The 15,309-nt window shown below is 44.5% G+C and overlaps 1 protein-coding gene across 4 annotated transcripts; it reads left to right on the top strand.

Moving 5' to 3' along the window:
- The first annotated feature begins 2,907 nt into the window (after window positions 1-2,907).
- On the top strand, window positions 2,908-14,196 carry slc6a4a (solute carrier family 6 member 4a). 4 transcript variants are annotated; one of them, XM_029843335.1, is made up of 14 exons: window positions 2,908-3,381; window positions 4,811-5,486; window positions 6,980-7,114; window positions 7,530-7,752; window positions 8,745-8,883; window positions 9,548-9,682; window positions 9,769-9,872; window positions 9,993-10,120; window positions 10,203-10,315; window positions 11,080-11,211; window positions 11,291-11,390; window positions 11,479-11,579; window positions 11,932-12,099; window positions 12,833-14,196. In XM_029843335.1, exons 2-14 carry the CDS (start codon window positions 5,027-5,029, stop codon window positions 12,905-12,907), a joined length of 2,013 nt encoding a protein of 670 aa, XP_029699195.1. In that variant the 5' UTR covers window positions 2,908-3,381; window positions 4,811-5,026; the 3' UTR covers window positions 12,908-14,196. The 4 variants fall into 4 exon arrangements, with proteins under 4 accessions (XP_029699195.1, XP_029699194.1, XP_003968295.3 ...); XM_029843334.1 differs by having other exon boundaries at window positions 4,696-5,486; XM_003968246.3 differs by having other exon boundaries at window positions 2,908-3,416.
- Window positions 14,197-15,309: the final 1,113 nt, after the last annotated feature.

Genomic DNA, 15,309 nt, shown 5'->3' with positions numbered 1-15,309 from the left:
TGCAGCCTAGTGGTGAATTCTTTTCCAATCTGATATATAAAGCTTGTTGTGTTGCTGCACGTTTCAAGGAAAATCAAGCCTGCCGCATGAAGCCCAACTTCCTGCTGTTCATTAAAGTCCACCCTCATGGTGCGGTGACATCACGCTCCGTGTCCTCCAGCTCTCATCTGCTTGCTTTGCATGCGTCTGGACAGTCTTCAGACCCCCGTGCACGCCTTTCTCTTTTTCCCTGGCTAAAAGACTGAGAAGCATGGTGTGTATATTCAGAAATGTGCACAGCGGGGGATCACTCGCATGGAAATAGAGGTTCGTTTTTGCCGCTCTTCCAGTCTCTTCATGGCCTTTCAGCACTTTCTTGTCCCTCAAAACCAACCGGGAACCTTAAAGTCCCAAACTGCTGTACGTATGTACAGTATATAGGGCTGTATTCACTTGTAGATTTATAACTTCTCATGGATTAAATTTAAGAATGCACCACCCCCTCACCCCTGGCCCCTGTTGTAGTTGCCCTGTTCAGGCTCGTGGAGGGTTATGTTGAATACCAATATTATGGGATAGGGGACTTTACAGTCAGGACATGAAAAATGGGTCTCGTGATGGATTCCAAGCTGGAGTCTACATCTCTGACCTGCCCTCATTATTCCCGGCATGATTCACCTCCGTCCCTCCGGATTCCCTGTGTGTGTGTGTGTGTGTGTGTGTGTGTGAGTGTGCGTGTACTTCTGTGTGTTGCAATTAGGATTAACCCAGTACTTCAGCTAATACTGATTGGAATGACAGTCAGCAGTGCACGCACGTACGTGCGCAAGTGAAGGAGGGCAAGAAAGAAAGGGGGCACAGCGATTGATACGGGGTCGTTTGTTTATTTTCAGTTATGGTGATGTCATCAATAGAAATCCCTCCATGCGCGCACACACACACACACACACACGCCGATCACAGGGCTAACTTTGGTGCTGTAGCCCATCTGGCACGTAGCCTTTTGGCCTTGTGGTTGCATAAGTGTCAGATTATGTGGTAAATTATTTCTACAGCAGATTCACATTCACGTAGTAACTTTTTCCTTTTCTTTTTTATTTCTCCTGACATTTTGCAGTTTATGTATCTGTTTTCTTTCTCTTCAGCCCTCTTAAATCAATATGCATTAGGAGCCTTGGATTAGGGGCAGGGATCCTTAAAGCTCGGTGTGTGTGTGTTTGGGTGTGAAAGCATGCTTGAGGATGTTTGTGCTTTAAGCCAGGCAGAACACAAATGTGGTGTTCTGTAAAGCCAGACATGCCGGATCTGCGAGCTTTGGGTTAGACCCCACAGGCTAAATTATGTTGATGCAGGTTATCCTCTGGGAACCATCAGGTAAGGTATATTTCCTGTCATTTTGTGTCAGCGGGTTGATAATCCATCACTTACAATAATGTTTACTCATATGTTGTTTATCCATAGTTGTATATGAGATTTGTGGTTTTAATCTAAGTGTAAGAATTTATGAATTGAGAGGATGGCGGCGCCGACTCATCACCAGCCAGTCTCCCATTAGTCCCGCTTTACATATTCAGGTGTTTGTTTTGCTGTCATGTTGATTTAGGTGTCGCCTAAATTTACTTTGTCTTAACACTGTTTCATCTAGTGAAGGACTTTTGAATGTCTCAACTAACTTTAACACACCACATCATTGTCCTCATCGCTGTTATTATTACCAAATGGTCGGTATTCAATCCTGCAAGAGAGTTTTGACCACCCCGATGTTGAGATTTGTCTGGCTGCTCCCAGTGAAGTTCATGTGACAGCTGGAAATGGTTTCCTCTGTAAGAACTCCAGGTTCATATATCATCCCGGCCACAGCTGTTCTGCTGGATGGGTCTCTCCGTGTCAGACCGAGACGGAAAAGCCTACCTGTGCTCTTTAATCTGTTGTGCTGGAAAACCCCCAACTCACAACAACCGAACCCCGACTGTAGCCCGGCTCCAGGGAGACGGGGAACGACAAGAGCCAGGATCATTGTAATTCTGCTTAATATTGCAAATTCAAGTCTACCTCTGTTGTCCCGAGCGTGAGACGACCCTGTTTCAGAAAGGGGACCTTTATGGGGATGGGGGGTGATGGGTGGTGATGGGTGGAGGGCGAGAGCTGAAGGCTCAGACTCCCCTGCTGCGTTTATGGACTCTGGGAAACTCTAATAACCTTGCATCCTATGAGATCCGCTGGGCGATAAGACGCTGTGAGTTGTTTGTGATAACAGAACCCGACTATCACGGGCAGGATTCTGAATATAATAACGGGCCAGCGGGGACAGTAGAGGAGCCAGCTGTGTGGGAGAAATATGATCCCCTGCTCTTGTCTGGAGAGCCCTCACAGTTTTGTCACAGAAACCTTTGAACATTGTTGTTACGCAGGCAAATATTACCGTAACTATATGAAGAACACAACTGCGTACAGATGATTCACAATCATACGTGTCAGTAAGAAGCTGGGAGGGCAGAACATGCAGGCGTCATATAGGAACGACTTAAAGTGCTCAAAAGATCAAGAATGGGAGAATGATTAAAAAAAAAAAAAACATATGTGAAGCAGCTGAAAGCATTAATGCTAATCTGGTTCCACTCTGCAGGAAAGTGCTGCCAAACAAACAAACACAACACAAGTCAAACTATTATCACTAATAGTATCGCCCCCCCCTTATTATTCTTTTAAAACCTGTTAGTTTGTCGTTGGCCTTCAGGCCTGAACTCGCTGCAGGTGTGTTGTTGTGCTTCTGTTTAAACAGATCACAGAAATAGGTTCTGTGAAAACTATTTACAGTGAAAAGTATTTACAGTGCGATGAACAAAAGCTTACATCTCTATAAGTGTTGAGACATTTTTGGTTTCACGTTCACGTCTCGTGTTGTGCCCTGTCGGTCAGGAAAGAACCCTTGAAGGCTTTGGACCTGGTTAGGTGTCAAAAGGGCCACTCAGCACTAGGTCACATGATCCTGTGATGCTGATTTGATTTATGTGTGTGTGTGTGTGTGTGTGTGATAGAGAGAGAGAGGTCAGTGTTGCTGTTTGCATGTACAGTGTTAAATGAGAATAGAGAATATACATGTGAATTTGAATTTTGTTTGACTGTTGTGTGTGTGTGTGTGTTTGTGTGCACTCAGCTCCATCCAGCTGTATGCATGAAAACATGGCATGTGCACAAGCGTGTGTATTTGGTGAGAGAGGAGCAATGAGGGAGGGAGGGAAGGAGGGAGACAAATGTGAGAGGTTTGAGAGCTCAAATGTGAAGAGCCCGCGTGCTGATGAGCTCGTCCATGTAGCGTCCAGCATGTCTTTGCCTCTTTGAGATTCTTTACGCCGCGGCAGGATTCTTCCAAGTCCCCGGCAGACGCGGCTGCTCCTGCAGGTACTTCCGTGTGTCCGAGCTACTCTTTCTCTGAGGTAACGTATGGGATTCCACCTTCTCTTTAATTTTAATGTATAAACTTCCAGAGAGTCGGAAAGTGATGAAGAAGGAGCGAGGACTGGTTAATGAATAGCGAATTATCTCTGGTGTGAGCAGAGTTCATAGAGATAATGGTCCAAGCGTGTGTTCCTGTTTTTTCAAAATTTTTTATTTATGGTTATCTTCTTGTGGATTTCTTAACTACACCCAAACCGACCCTTATTTATTTTTTGTTTCACATATAATTTTAAAACCAAAGTTTTCCTACTCACATTAATTTGTTCTCATGTTTTGGTCTCAACTGGCCAATAAGAGCTGACCGACTTCTGTCAACTCGACCGGTTCCCGAAAGATCAAAAGGGCCATATAAAGACAATAATGATGTAATGTGATAATGAACCTTAGCGGGTTGATCAAAGAGTAAACGTAGAGTTTGTAAAGGAAAATCAAACGCTGCTGGTCGCAGGTTAGCGTTTGTAGTTTTAGTCCTGACCAACATGTTCTGTCCTTAAACAATAAGGTGCTAATACTCATCGATTATTTTACAATAAAGCCTAAACTACACGTCTCATTATTCTCGTTATGTTGTGTGGATTTCGCTTGACTGTTTGTTTATTGCCTCTTTTTCGCGTGAGTTAAAGTAAACAACTGGACACAATTAATGGAACCGACTGTTTCTACTATTTTATGAGCATTTGTCCCCATAAAGATATAAAATCGAGAAGCAAATGATTTACACACAACTGCAGGAACTCTGTTTTTCTATGTATTTTCTAAGCTTCATGTTGTCGTTGGTGAGCTTCCCTTCCCTCTTAAAAGTGGCACTTTTACAAGTTTACAAATGACTTACACTAGTTAATTGGACACAAAGTGACACAACTGAACCACTATTAGGTGGGGCTACTTTTTTTTCATTTACACCCTGATTGAAATTTGTGTATTTCGATTTATTACTGTATTCCAAGTGCAATACTTTTATCGGTGGTGCTAAAAGGAGAAGCTGGTTTATCGGGACGCCCAACCCCCACTTTTCATTTTCTCCTTTTGCTCCTAATCTGGACATTCTTGCACTGTTGCTCCTTTGCAAGTCGAGGACGGCGTCAAGTTTTACAAATGGACGTACAGTAATTAGTCTGGGTGTCCCGGTAGAAGGTTTTTGTCCTTGGACTGATTTTCAGTTGTGTGGTTCAGGTATGAGAAACAACAGACATGATGTTTTATTGGTGTGTGTCGACTGGATAAATAAAGTCTTTGTGGCTTTTTCGTGTGTTGCAGTTCACGGTGTCGTTGAATGTCTCAGAGAAAGAGCAGTTTTCTGTCCACGTCGGCCACTGTTAGTTCTGCTTCTACATTCCAACCCCCTCATTCTGGCCCCTCTCCTTTCTTTTAGCTCGGTTCTCTTGCCCATTGTCTCCTTTACCTATTCCGGAAGGACAGTCCCGTCGTAATCTGAGAGTTGGACGACGCTATCACAACATTGTCACAGCCCTCAACTCCGCCGCTCCCCTAATGGGCACTAAATTAAACGGCAGTGTCACATTCTCATCCTTGTTGCTGAGAGCATCCACCCATCTCTAACTGCCCGTACCAACATCACCGCGAGCCAATGGAGACAAATGATATCACCATGACTCGCATGTTGCCGTTGGACACCGAGGACACTGAGAAAGAGGACTTCGGTGGCAAAACAGAGGAGGGGGGACAAGAGGAGGGGACAGAGCAAGAGGACAGTAGACTGATGGTGGCTGATGGGCTTGCAGAGAAAGGACCCAAGACTTTGACCTCTGACTCTGGACAGCAGGTGTCCAATGGCTTCACATCCAGTCCTCAAACTACAAGGGAGGAAGTAGACAAAGCAAGCGGCTCTACGGGAACGGACTCTGGGCCTGTGGGGGCCGCCGGGTCTGCTGGGGGCCTCAGAACTCTGGTGGTGCAACAAACGAGTTTGGAGAGGCCTCGAGAAACCTGGAGCAAGAAGGTGGACTTCCTTCTGTCCGTGATCGGTTACGCTGTAGATCTGGGAAATGTCTGGCGCTTCCCATACATTTGCTACCAAAATGGCGGAGGTAAGGAGCTTGGAAGGCTTGGATGGAAGGATGATGGAATGGATAGATGATGGAATGATTTATGGATCTGTGGATAATGGAATGATTGATGGATGGATGATGGAATGATTGATGATGGATGATGGAATGGATAGATGATGGAATGATTTATGGACGTGTGGATGATGAATGGATGATGGAATGATTGATGGATGGATGATGATGGGATGGATGGATGGTCGAATAATGGATGGATGGGTGGATGATGATGGAATGATTGATGGATGAATGGGTGGATGATGATGGAATGATTGATGGATGAATGGGTGGATGATGATGGAATGGATAGATGATGGAATGATTTATGGATCTGTGGATGATGAATGGATGATGAAATGATTGATGGATGATGGATGGGTGATGGGATGGATGGATGGTGGAATAATGGATGGATGGGTGGATGATGATGGAATGATTGATGGATGGATGGGTGGATGATGATGGACTGATTGATGGATGGATGGGTGGATGATGATGGACTGATTGATGGATGGATGGGTGGATGATGATGGACTGATTGATGCATGGATGGGTGGATGATGATGGATGGATGGGTGGATGATGATGGACTGATTGATGGATGGATGGGTGGATGATGATGGAATGATGGATGGGTGGATGATGATGGAATGATGGATGGATGGGTGAATGATGATGGATGGGTGGATGATGATGGATGGATGGGTGGATGATGATGGATGGGTGGATGATGATGGATGGATGGGTGGATGATGATGGATGGGTGGATGATGATGGATGGATGGGTGGATGATGATGGATGGATGGGTGGATGATGATGGATGGGTGGATGATGATGGATGGGTATTACAAAGTAAGATGCTCCACTCTTGCTCTCTCTCTTCTCTCCCCCAGTAGCAAACAGGGCCTCCTTTTCTATTTCTTTTTTTATTAAATTTACAATAATAAAATCTTTGTAATTTCCTGTCTTTGGTGTGCGTCTATGGTAGAGACGGGAACACCACAGTATTAATTGTGTGTTTTTTTTTTTATTAAAACACCTTCAGTCCACCCCCCCGCCCTTAATAACCTGTCTCCCAGGCAGCTTTGCAATCAACCCTTATCTTTGCTGTCGGGTCACAGCCGCACGCCGTCGTCCACAAATCAAGAAATATTAAGAAACGAGAAAAATTCGTTCCAAATCTACCAAAGCTTCTGTGTTGGGTTCAGTCCATTAGCAGCGATATTCCTTCATATCGTTCTTTGAAATCTTTACGTCCATTTTTCCATCATCGATTCAAAGTGGCGCCAGTGGGCCGATATTCCTGAACCCACTGGTATTATGTAGACCAGACCCTTAGCTCTAACGATGCGTATACAGAGAGAGATTTAAAGCTCATTACATCCCATAAATCCACATTTTTGCCCTCCGTCTCCAGTCATTCCTCTTCTTCCCTCCCTCCCTCCCAAAATGTATGACCCCCATCTTTCCCCAGGTGCCTTCCTGCTGCCCTACCTGTTGATGGCAGTGTTTGGCGGCGTCCCTCTCTTCTACATGGAGCTGGCCCTGGGTCAGTTTCACCACAGTGGCTGCATCTCTATCTGGAAACACATCTGCCCCATATTTAAAGGTAAAAAGGGGGAGAGAACAGAAGCGCATGAGAGCGTCGATGGCAGAAGTTCACGATGCAGAGTAAGAAACAAAAACGGCTCCAAATGTGAAATTGCCAGTATTCAAAGAACGTTAAAAAGATGGCGTGAAGCCGGAGAGGCGGCTCATTAATCTGCGTTATCCCGTCTGGGGACTTTCCTTTAAGAGGATCCGGTGCTACTTATACATCCAGTAGGACTCTCTATTATGGAAATTGTCACATTTCCCTCCCAAATGCCAGATGCTGAGAACTGTGATAATGTCTCGATGGTTTTTGTTCTTAAATGTCACCTACTTATGCCATAACATCTTGAATTAGCCTTAAAATAAAGTGGGGTGATCGGTGGCAAATTTGAGTGGCAAAGTATTTGTATTTGCTTCTTATTTTGCTCCAGGGATTGGTTTCGCTATTTGCATCATCGCCCTCTACATAGCCTTCTACTACAACACCATCATGGCCTGGGCGTTGTACTACCTCCTGTCGTCATTTCAGTCCACCCTGCCCTGGAGCACCTGCACCAACAGCTGGAACACCGCCAACTGCAACCAGTACATGTCCACAGACCACAACGTGACGTGGTCCAACACCTCCACCTCTCCCGCGGAGGAATTCTATGTGTAAGTGCATGTAAGTCCTGTAAGAACCTAGAGAAGGGAGGCCCAGATGGAAGAACGTGGATCATCAGATGATCTCTGGTGTCATTAGCCATGATGGAGTCATACAGGAGTGATATCCTGAGCTGGCAACCGTCGACTATACATGATATATTCCAGACTTCCTACTGTTGGCTAACGTTGAGTCACGGACGGGGGGCCCCAAAAGTAAAACAGTGAGATAAGCATTGTGTGGTAAAGAGACCCGGAAATCTCCATGATGATTTATTCCTTTATTAATGCAACAACAGGAGACGCAGGGAAACCGCTCAGCAAACGAACCCCTGTTCGATTCAGACCAGCGACTTCATACGTCCCCCTAATTTATGCGCTAGTTACTTTCCCAGTTCATTAATTTTTCCATGTGGTGTGCAACTGCAAGACTACTGTTTTTATTCTTGAGTGCTGCACAGGCGTCTGGCTCGGGCTTATCAGCTGCACACATGTTTGTTTGTCCACTGAGACAGATTCATGGTATGTTCATGGTTAACTTTTCCCCTAATGTAGATTTAAACAAATTCTGCAAGGAAGTCTGGCGCCAGATATTTCCTGTTTTCAGCACAAATCATATCGGCCTTATCATGCGGCCCAGTGGTTAACCTTTGATATAATGTGATCCTTATGTCCACATACTTCAGCCTCGCTGTGCTCTTTCATGGGTGCAGGGTTTTTTCTTCCGTTTAAATGCTCTTCCGAGTTCTTAAAAAGCCATTTATAAGCCCAAACCATTTTTTTTTGGTATAGTTCATGACCTGCTGTCACGATTTCCACACTAATGGTGAATTGTGCAAACTTTTTTTCCCCCCACTCCTTCCTCCTTTCCTTACTCACTCTCTTACTCATTTTAATTGCACATTCTCTTTGATTCCAAAGTCTCTTAAGCTCCTCTCAAGCTTGTTTCTTTTCCTGATGTCCTTGTCCACCATCACACCCGCTGTCCTGTTTTCTGCTTGTAGCCGTCAGGTGTTGCAGGTCCACCGCTCGCCCGGTTTGCACCAGCTGGGCTCTGTCAGTTGGCAGTTGGCCCTTTGCCTGCTCTTCATCTTCACCATCGTCTTCTTCAGCATTTGGAAGGGAGTCAAGACATCTGGAAAGGTAACCGGAGCACCCACATTCATATATTGGGACGCAGCCAGATGCAGATCTATAACGTGCGCGGTTCTCACCGTGACAGAGGTTCACGCTTGTTTTGAAAGAGTGATATCAGATGGGAGAAGGTGGCTGTGCTGATCCCTCTCCACTGCCAGAAGTGCCTAAAAGGGTCATGTGACTGTCAGAAATGGACCGCAGGGTAACGGGACTGGCGTCCAAGTCGGATACATCACACGTCACACGGTGGTTGGGTGCTTGCTGGTAAAGCTTTGGTCCTGGCATCCACGTGGATGTTACTTCTGACCGCCTACCCAATCACTGTTGCAGACCACAGAACTGATGTTTCCTGACGACTGTGGCCTCTTCCAACGGGGTAATACACCCTACTACAAAGCAAAATTGGCTCAGGGTTTGCGAAGCACAACGAGTTAGAGAAATTTAAGTGACCTCCAAAGTCTCCAGATGCCGACTTCTTGGTGCCAAAAAAACCAAAGAACGCCTTGAGGGGCCTAGTGGAGTCAATGCCACAAGTCAGGGCTGCTTTGTCAGCAAAAGTGGGACCGCCCCAACATCAGGCATGTGGCCATGATGCGAGGTCTGGTCAGAGGTTACCGCTAAAGATCTGAAACTGTGGCCAGACTGAGCAGTTTCCCCGTGTCTGACTCAGGTGGTCTGGGTGACCGCGACATTTCCCTACCTGGTTCTTCTGGTGTTGCTCATCCGTGGGGCCACTCTACCAGGTGCCTGGAGGGGTGTGGTCTTCTACCTTAAACCTGATTGGGAGAAACTACTCAGCACGACAGTACGTGGGCACGCTGACATAGTTCATTCCTTTTCTGCTGCCTTTAGCTTATGCTTTAATCATCGTCCCGTCTCCACAATCCAAAGGTATGGATCGATGCAGCGGCACAGATCTTTTTCTCGCTGGGTCCTGGCTTCGGGGTTCTCCTGGCCTTTGCCAGCTACAATCCATTTCACAACAACTGCTACAAGTACGCACTTTTGTGACAGAAAATGTTACAATGTCTGCGTGTTTACCAAGGAGTAAATGTGAATTTTGAGAGCAAGCTGTCATTTTCCCGCTATTTGAGCCTCCTCCCTCTACATCGCAGAGACGCTTTGATCACCAGCTCAGTGAACTGTCTGACGAGCTTCCTGTCCGGCTTTGTCATCTTTACCGTGCTTGGCTACATGGCTGAGATGAGGCAGCAGGATGTGGATGCTGTAGCCAAGGACGCAGGTGGGACGAGGCCTTACAAAAGCAACACGAATGAGCGAGTGATAACACTGACGTCCGTTTACTGTGCCTCTTTCTTCCCCAGGTCCCAGCCTGCTGTTCATCATTTATGCAGAAGCCATTGCCAACATGCCTGCGGCTACTTTCTTCTCCATCATCTTCTTCCTCATGATCATCATGCTGGGTCTGGACAGCACGGTCAGTTTGTGCATGTCTAATTCTAAAGGTTTCTTTCATTTCAATTAAAGTTAAACTAGCTGCCGTCGGATTAAGCTAGCTGCCATTAGATTTGCATAGTTACTGTTACTTTAAGGCGTATGTCTTACTGGTCGTTATCTTTACAAAGCTAAAACTTGCTAAATATTCATGAATTATCCTATATATAGACAACCAATAATAAAATGTGATAAAGAGATGACAAAGCATGTCATGGGGGGATGGAAAAGGGGGAATGGTTGAGCTCTTGGGATGGATGTGGAACCAAGAAATATAAAAGAAACCAAGAAACAAGTTAAAGCGGCTCATAATTTTGCATTTACAGCAAAAGTCTAGCTGTAGGCAAAAGCTATACAATACTGAAAAAAGAAGAGTGTGTGTGCGGATGTTGTTTTTTTTGAGGGGGGCTACATCTGGATGAGCTTCCTAACTCGAACAAAAACAGTAGTAATGATATTATAGACTCTCCATCTAGTTCACTGAAGTCACTGAAGAGAAAAATAGCAGTTTCTATAAGCACTGCCGTCATTCACGGTGAACCCCGGAGCCCTTCAGAGCAACAATCTGGGCTAGAATGATGACAAACGCAGCTTTTTTTACCCTTGACCCTTCGATCACATTCAACACAATTTAAAAACAACATTTTCCTTCCTTGAAACGCGTGTGAACCGTATCACGGGGCCTTCGGAACACTGGCTTCTTTTCTTCACCTTCTCAATCTCTCCCTTGTTCCTTCCTGTCTACAGTTCGCGGGCCTGGAGGGGGTGATCACGGCTGTGCTAGATGAGTACCCCCACGTCCTGGTTAAGAGACGGGAGAAGTTTGTCTTCGGCTTGGTGTGCGTCTGCTACCTGGGCGCCCTGTCCACACTCACATATGTGAGGTTGCAACACACCACACCTCAACGTGTTGTGATTCATAAACAGTTTTAAGACCGAACCCCCCCTCTCATTCCAGGGAGGAGCTTTTGTGGTGAAGTTGTTTGAGGAGTACGCCACAGGCCCTGCAGTCATCACCGTGGTCCTGCTGGAGGTTATTGCTGTTTCTTGGTTCTATGGTGAGTGATTCGGCCCTGAGGGTGAGCGGGAGCGTCGTCTCTGCCCTGACCTTACTGACTCTGTGCTTGCTGTACGTGTGGATTGCAGGTACCAAGCGTTTCTGTAACGACATCCAGGTCATGCTTGGTTTTTATCCAGGGATATTCTGGAGGGTGTGCTGGGTAGCCATCTGTCCATGCTTTTTGTTGGTGAGGGAAACACACCTACATCTACACACACATCCTCACAATACTATGATTGTTAGAACTCTCATTAGCCACCTCCCTACTGTAACAATCCCGACCAACTCCCCAACCCCAACCGTAATCTGAACTCGATTCCAACCTTATCCACGTTTTGTGGCACCCACTTCACAAACACAGCCCCACATTGCTATTTGAATGAGGACTTTGGTCCTCAATATGTAGTAAATGTGAGCACACGCACACACACACACACATTATTATCCCATTATTTTGTGAGGACTCTCATTGACATCTTGCACTCCCCAGACACACACACACACACAGTGCCTGACCTGTGTTCCTCCTCTTTGTGCAGTTCATTATCATCAGTTTCCTAGCCTTCCCTCCAGAGGTCAGGTTGTTCAGCTACCACTACCCCCTCTGGACCACTGCGCTGGGATACTGCATTGGTGTGTCCTCATTCATCTGTGTGCCTACTTATATGATCTACTGCCTGATCGTGACCAAGGGTACCTTCAAACAGGTTTGTGTCCCGCACCCTGCATTTCTAGTGTCTTTTATAGATGGTTTCCCCCAGATCCAGTACTTATCCAGTGTCCTTTCCTTTAATATCCCGCCTTTCCTCAGAGATTATCTGCTGAGCGAGTGTTTCCTTTTCCTGAGATCAGTTTAAGGCAGCATAAGAGAAGAGCAGAGTAGACTTTTGCAAAGGAAACATAATTGTGATAAACTTAACACAGGAAAATGGACGGAATTCCACTTTCAGGCAGTTTGGGTCCTCGCATTCCAAATGTTTTCTGAGTTTTATGCTAACAATTAATTAAAGCAATTGTGGTAAAAGGCCCCTTCCCCACATCTTACGGAACAATTGCAATCAGAAATGAACAATTAAGTAAGATAGACTAACCTATACGCGGCATATTGCCAATGCAAAGTATTTTTATTGGCATTTTTTTTTCCTATTTCTAACCTTTTTAGAAATGGATCTTAGATTATGAGGAGGGTATCTGTCTCCATCCAACATCAGTGCTTAGAGGGACTCTTCTCTTTTTCTATATGTTTAATAGTACTGTAGTATAGTAGTACTGGTATAAAGTCAGGATTTAAATATTACTAATGAAAATAATAACCATGTTTATACGCTATGTGGCTCCAATGCTGACTTGCAGTATTTAAATATTACATCACTGGCATGTTCAGTCATGGAAAACCCTTTTTTAAATGGATGGTGCTGCTTTCTTTTTTTTTCTTTGCAGCGTTTGTTAAAGAGCATCACTCCAGTGCCCAGCACAAACCAACACAGAGACATTATTGTCACCAGTGCACTCTAATGCAAAGAAGGTGCAATTTTATCAGCGAATGCTGCCAACTGGACAAGCTACCAACCTAGCGGACAAGGGGACTGCAATCCGTCATCTTTGCCTCTTTTTCCTGATGTTTGACATGTTTACACTTGCTTCACTGTCTCACGCACGAGACGAACATGTAGTGGAGTAGATTTAGGCTGCAGTTTTAAAGGGCATGCTGCAGGGGGAAAGGTACATTACTGCAGTTTCAAACCATTAGAGGCCTTAAGTGGACAAAGAGAGAACATTTAATATCAGATGTTGAGAGGAAATAAAGATCATAGGCATGTAATAATAAATGAAATGATACCCAGATGTAATCAACCCCTTATTCAGACATTATTAAACAGGGAATAACCTACTACTAAGCAGTTTTCTTATACCTTGAATGACAACATCCACAGTCATAAAAACATCATAAAACGTCATCTCTTAGTAGTTGAAATTTCCCTTACTTTCATTTTATTTTGGAACATAAAGCAAAACACACTTTCCTGAAAAGAAACTCTAACAAACTAGAGACAAATGGACTCTGCAGGTTAGAGCATTTGTGTTTCAGTCCCCTGACACTATACAAGCTGTTGTGTGCTCTTATTTGTAAGAAATTCAGGATTCTTTCTACATTTATTATTGAAGCCAAATATTTGATGTTTTTTCCTGTTTGACTGACATGTAGCCTTTTTCCCCCCCGCAGAAAGACCAGAAGCTTTACAGAAAATGTGATAAACAATGACATAGTGCTGCCCTTTTCAGTTCAAGCGGCATGCTTTCTTTTGTCATGCTGCATCAGTGTCATTAACAGGAACCAAATACGGGCGTCAGAGATAGTAGCATAGTGTGAAAATCCGCATGCGTGCTCTTTACTTTCTACCAAAAACATTGTGTGTGCCTTAGGTGAGTGTGGTGTATTTGTAAGGATGTAACTAGTCATATCCAGATGTACGTCAGAGCAGGAGTTAAAATATGGCGAGTACTGTCCAGCCTGTGTATTTACTTGTCAGTCTTGTGTTGGTGTATTCTACCCTATAAAAATGTGTCCAGTGTTTTGTGTCTATTTGTGTGTGCGTGCGTGTGCGAGTGTGTGTGTACACACACTGTTGTCTTGTCAACTTCCACTATAAAGAAGTCAGTAAACTCTCTTGTATCTCTGAAATGTATGTAAGATCTATGTATGCCACAAAAGCCACTTAAGAAATAGAAATGTTTAAAATAAAGATAAATAAATATGATATATGGGAAACAAAAGATAAATAAAGAATGAACATATGGAGAGACATTGCCTTATTCTGTTTCATTTATTCCTTCATTTGGTGCTCAGTCTAATCTCGTACACAGGGATATTGTGTAATTGTATGTGGACGAACAATGTGATGCTAACTTTAGCTTTTCAAAACAACGCTTAACTGTGAAAACTTCAATGACGAATTGAGAAAAACCTGAGGACAAAAGAAACTCCCAATTTTCCATGTTGCTCCTTAGTCGGCCTATAGCTGTTGTTGCTGTTCCTCAGTGTGTGCTGCCTCTATCTGACAGAGTAATGCGCCGTTCACCCTTTTCACTGAAGGTGGCACTTCCTGTTTACAGAGATGAAAATGATAATGTTCTTAAATGTCTTCACTCTGGAGCCGGCTTCAAAAGTTGGATTCAACCACCATGAGCACCAGTCTCAAAGGTGCAAACCTAACCAAACCTCGCCGTTTCAAACCGTTTTGTTTGTCAAATAAATACTTCAACAAATATGTAAATATTCAAAGTATGTGATTGATATGGGTTTTATATCAATTCCATATGCTAATAGTTAAACCTTCTCAAGCTTTGGCACTGCTATTTGTCAATAAGAGAGTGACGTCATACCTGCTGTGCTCATAATTAATAAAAGGGATTGTTGAAAAATCATTTCTAGTTTGAGGTAAAACCACTCTTGTCCAATGGATCCTCCTCTCCAGGAGTTCCCTTGTAATTAGGGAGAGACATATCCCTTTCTTATAGAGAACAGGGACTACTGCACCCTCCTAGTGTGCCACTCCAGAGGCACTGTCCCTGATGTCCCTGATGACACAGGGGGATGTCACCCAAGACAGTCCCACAGTTGTCTTGTCTTGGAATTTTCCAGAGGCTTGATGCCTCTCATCCATCGCCTGTGGCCTGCAACAAAGGGACTTTTTAACCACCGAGGTAACTTTATCCCCGGAGGATTGAAAGCTCACCATGAAGTTTCCAGAGTCTTCATTGTAAGGCATGTTGGAAGGATTAAGGAGGTCTTCAAAGTATTTCTTTCAAAGACTAATAACATCCTGAGTTGAGGTCAGCCATATCCCATCCCCAACATACACAATGTTGATGTGCTCCTACACACTCCTGAGCCAACGGATGGTAGACCAGATTCT

This window comes from Takifugu rubripes, chromosome 11 (assembly GCF_901000725.2).
Source record: "Takifugu rubripes chromosome 11, fTakRub1.2, whole genome shotgun sequence".
NCBI classification, from domain to species: domain Eukaryota; kingdom Metazoa; phylum Chordata; class Actinopteri; order Tetraodontiformes; family Tetraodontidae; genus Takifugu; species Takifugu rubripes.
The sequence above is the reverse complement of the archived record's forward strand: the minus strand, read 5'-3'. Positions and strand labels throughout refer to the sequence as shown.

Coding starts and splice junctions, on each gene's coding strand:
- slc6a4a (XM_029843335.1), top strand. CDS start 5,027: ATGGAGACAAATGATATCACCATGACTCGCATGTTGCCGTTGGACACC. Junction 8,884..9,547: donor GAGTCAAGACATCTGGAAAG/GTAACCGGAGCA, acceptor TGTCTGACTCAG/GTGGTCTGGGTGACCGCGAC. Junction 10,316..11,079: donor TGCTGGGTCTGGACAGCACG/GTCAGTTTGTGC, acceptor TCCTGTCTACAG/TTCGCGGGCCTGGAGGGGGT.